Genomic DNA, 3,503 nt, shown 5'->3' with positions numbered 1-3,503 from the left:
GAGGACTTCATCTACTGGACGGACTGGGAGACCAAGTCCATCAACCGGGCTCACAAGACCACGGGCGCCAACAAGACCATGCTGATCAGCACCCTGCACCGGCCCATGGACATCCACATCTATCACCCCTACCGCCAGCCTGATGGTGAGTGTCCCTGGTCTCTGTGTCTGTCCCCCCCACCCCCCAGCCTGGGATCAGGGCATCTGGGCTGGGGTCTGGGTGGCACCTGGACCTGCCCGTCAGCGGGGCGGGGAGGATCTGTCCCTAGGAGTGGGGGGAATCCGTGGTGCTGACCCTCTGCCCCCTCCCCCCACAGTGCCCGACCACCCCTGCAAAGTGAGCAATGGGGGCTGCAGCAACCTCTGCTTGCTGTCCCCGGGCGGGGGGCACAAGTGCGCCTGCCCCACCAACTTCTACCTGGGCGGGGACGGCAAGACCTGCGTCTCCAACTGCACTGCCAGCCAGGTACCCCTGGAGGGGGGGCACGCGTGTGTTTGCACGTGAGCATGTCCAGGCTTCTCTGTGGGTGGGTTCATGGAGCTCTTTGCCAAGGTTGCCTGATGTGTCCTCCCAACACACACACATGAATACACACGCACACACATATGCACACCTGGTGGGATGGGACAGGGTGCGTGTTTTCATATGTGTGTGAACATGTGCGCCTGGATTCACACTTATCCAGTGCATGGGGCCCCTGGCATGTATGTACTTATGCCAAGGCAGTGGTGCCACCTTGTGGCAGGCCTTGGCCACTGCAGCCTCGCCCAATATGTCCCCGCAACACACTCACTCACACGCACACACACCCGTTGGGCAGGGACAGGGCGCATGCATGTTTTCATATACGTGTGCCTGGATTCACACTTACATATGCGCACGGGGGCACAGGTATGTGTGCACTTCTGCCAAAGCTGCACCACCTTGTGGCAGGCCTTGGCCACTGCAGCCTCTCCCGATAGCACCCCCAACACACACTTACACTTGCTGGGGTAAGGCGGGCTGTGTGTGTTTTCATAAATGTGTGAACCTGTGTGTACCTCTTGCCAAGGCAATGCCAGCTCCCCTGCCTCCTCCTGCCTGGGGGGCACATGCAAGTGTGTGCACACGTGTATGCATGGACACGTGTTGGGCATCATGCATGGGTGCATCTGGGGAAGCCGGTGGGGGGGACCAACATAGGGTCTGGACATGGAGGGAGCCTGGCCGGGACCCCCCCTCACGGCCGCATCTCCCTGTGCAGTTTGTGTGCAAGAATGACAAGTGCATCCCTTTCTGGTGGAAATGCGACACGGAGGATGACTGCGGGGACCGCTCCGACGAGCCCGAGGACTGCCGTAAGTCGTGGGGGGCTGCCACACTCCTTCCCCGCAATGAGTTCCCTGCTGTGGCCAGGCCGGTGCTGTCCTGCCCATGCAGGCGCCACACAGGGGGGCATCAGCCCTAGAGAAAGGCAGAGGGGGTTTGTGGGGTCAGAGACATCACCTCTGCTGCCCTTCCTTCCCCCCGCAGCTGAGTTCAAGTGCCGCCCAGGCCAGTTCCAGTGCTCGACTGGGATCTGCACCAACCCGGCCTTCATCTGTGACGGCGACAACGACTGCCAGGACAACTCCGATGAGGCCAACTGCGGTACGTGACCCCAGATGCCTGGGTCCTACACTCTGGCTGGGGGGTAGTGGGGGGGCACCCTGGAAGAGCTGGGCACCCTCAGCTTGCTTAAGAGGCACTTGAGGAGACACAAGAGCATCCTCTGGTCCCCAGAGAGGGGGACGCCTTGGCCGTTTTGGGCAGGGAGCAAGACAGAGCCAGGGCTGAAAGTTGCAGCAAAGTGGGTTTAGGGAATCCCCCTGGCTTCTGCTCCGTGTCTCAGGGGGCTTTGAAGCCCCCCCCAGAGGTGCTGGGGTTGGCAACTGGGCTGTACCAATGCTCTGGCTGGCACCAGCCCTGCAAGGTCCTGGCTGGAGGGTCTCGCCCCTGCACTCAGGGCTAGATTGATGCCAGATTGGAAGTCAAGAAGGAATTTTACCCCAGGGGCAGGGCCAGGTGTGGTGCCTGGTGCTGCATTGCAGGGCTGGACTAAAAGGTTGGACCCCGGGTTTGTCGGGGGTGGTTTGGACAGGCCTGATCCTGCCTCCGGCCTGGACCAGCCATGACCCCCGGAGCTCCCTGCTTGGCCCGCGGATCGCAGGATTTCTGTGTTCAGGACGTGGGGGGCTGCTGGCTGGAGCAGGGGAGGCCGTGGCAGGCATCTCACTCTACCCCCCACTTCCCCCCAGAGATCCACGTGTGCCTGCCCAGCCAGTTCAAGTGCACCAACACCAACCGCTGCATCCCTGGCATCTTCCGCTGCAACGGGCAGGACAACTGTGGTGACGGCGAGGACGAGAAGGACTGTCGTGAGTGCCCCCCACCCCTGTGCTGCAGGAGGATCCCCAGGGGGGATTGTCCAGGAGCAGGGAGATCCATGGGTTAACGGGACCCACCTTCCAGGCCCATCCAGGGCTTGGCTGCAATGGGAGGGGCGTTATTACCCCCATGTTACCCCCCACACCTCACAACTGGACACTAGAGCTGCTGGGGGAGGGTGTGATGAGGTCACTGCTGTCACTCCAGGGTTGCCATGGTTTTCAGGCACTTCCCACCCTCTCCTGCCCCCCCTCCCCACCCCGGCTGCAGCCCCTTCCTGACCCCCCTGTGCCCGCAGCCGAGGTGACCTGCGCCCCCAACCAGTTCCAGTGTGCCATCACCAAGCGCTGCATCCCTCGTGTGTGGGTGTGCGACCGCGACAATGACTGCGCCGACGGCTCTGATGAGCCCGCCAACTGCAGTAAGGGGCCGGGGGGGAGCCTGGGACCCTCCCCAAGAACGGGCTGAGGACCCCGCAGCTCGTCATGGGGCAGCTGCCGGGGGTGGGGGGCCGCGCAGGGAGGTGACCCCTGTGCCCGCTCCCCCAGCCCAGATGACGTGCGGCCTGGACGAGTTCCGCTGCAAGGACTCGGGGCGCTGCATCCCAGCGCGCTGGAAGTGCGACGGCGAGGACGATTGTGGCGACGGCTCTGATGAGCCCAAAGAGGAGTGCGGTGAGCTGGGGGCCGGGGGGGCGCTCCTTTCCCCGGGCATTAGCGGGGTGTAAGAGCCCTCCCAACCCCGGACCCCAGGCCCGACACCCCCGGGGGTCCCACCTCCAACCGCCTGCCCCCCCACCTCACAGATGAGCGCACATGTGAGCCCTACCAGTTCCGCTGCAAGAACAACCGGTGCGTGCCCGGGCGCTGGCAGTGCGACTACGACAACGACTGCGGTGACAACTCGGATGAGGAGAGCTGCAGTACGTGCAGAGCTGGCGCTGGGCGCGGGCGGGGAGAGACTGGGCCACGTGCTAGGGGCTGCATTGGGGCACAGGGCTGGCTCAGCACGGCCCAGGGGCAGGCGGGGGGGCGGGAGGTCTCGGGGCCCTGCCCATGTGGATGCGCTCGACCCAGACCCCCCACCCCTCCTTGGC

At 63.9% G+C, this 3,503-nt stretch overlaps 1 protein-coding gene across 1 annotated transcript in view; it reads left to right on the top strand.

Annotated features, from left to right (window-relative positions):
- The window catches only part of LRP1 (LDL receptor related protein 1), a gene marked incomplete at its 5' end in the record, with an annotated part of 92,779 nt that overhangs the window by 65,578 nt on the left and 23,698 nt on the right, over positions 1-3,503 (top strand). Inside the window, 8 exon segments of the mRNA XM_014526103.2 lie at positions 1-145; positions 318-466; positions 1,245-1,338; positions 1,514-1,630; positions 2,278-2,397; positions 2,706-2,828; positions 2,956-3,081; positions 3,213-3,329. The exon segment at positions 1-145 is cut by the window's left edge and continues 12 nt beyond it. Coding sequence (XP_014381589.1) covers positions 1-145; positions 318-466; positions 1,245-1,338; positions 1,514-1,630; positions 2,278-2,397; positions 2,706-2,828; positions 2,956-3,081; positions 3,213-3,329 — 991 coding nt within the window.

The sequence above is a fragment of the Alligator sinensis genome, unplaced genomic scaffold (genome assembly GCF_000455745.1).
Source record: "Alligator sinensis unplaced genomic scaffold, ASM45574v1 scaffold265_1, whole genome shotgun sequence".
Lineage (NCBI taxonomy): Eukaryota > Metazoa > Chordata > Crocodylia > Alligatoridae > Alligator > Alligator sinensis.
The sequence above is the reverse complement of the archived record's forward strand: the minus strand, read 5'-3'. Positions and strand labels throughout refer to the sequence as shown.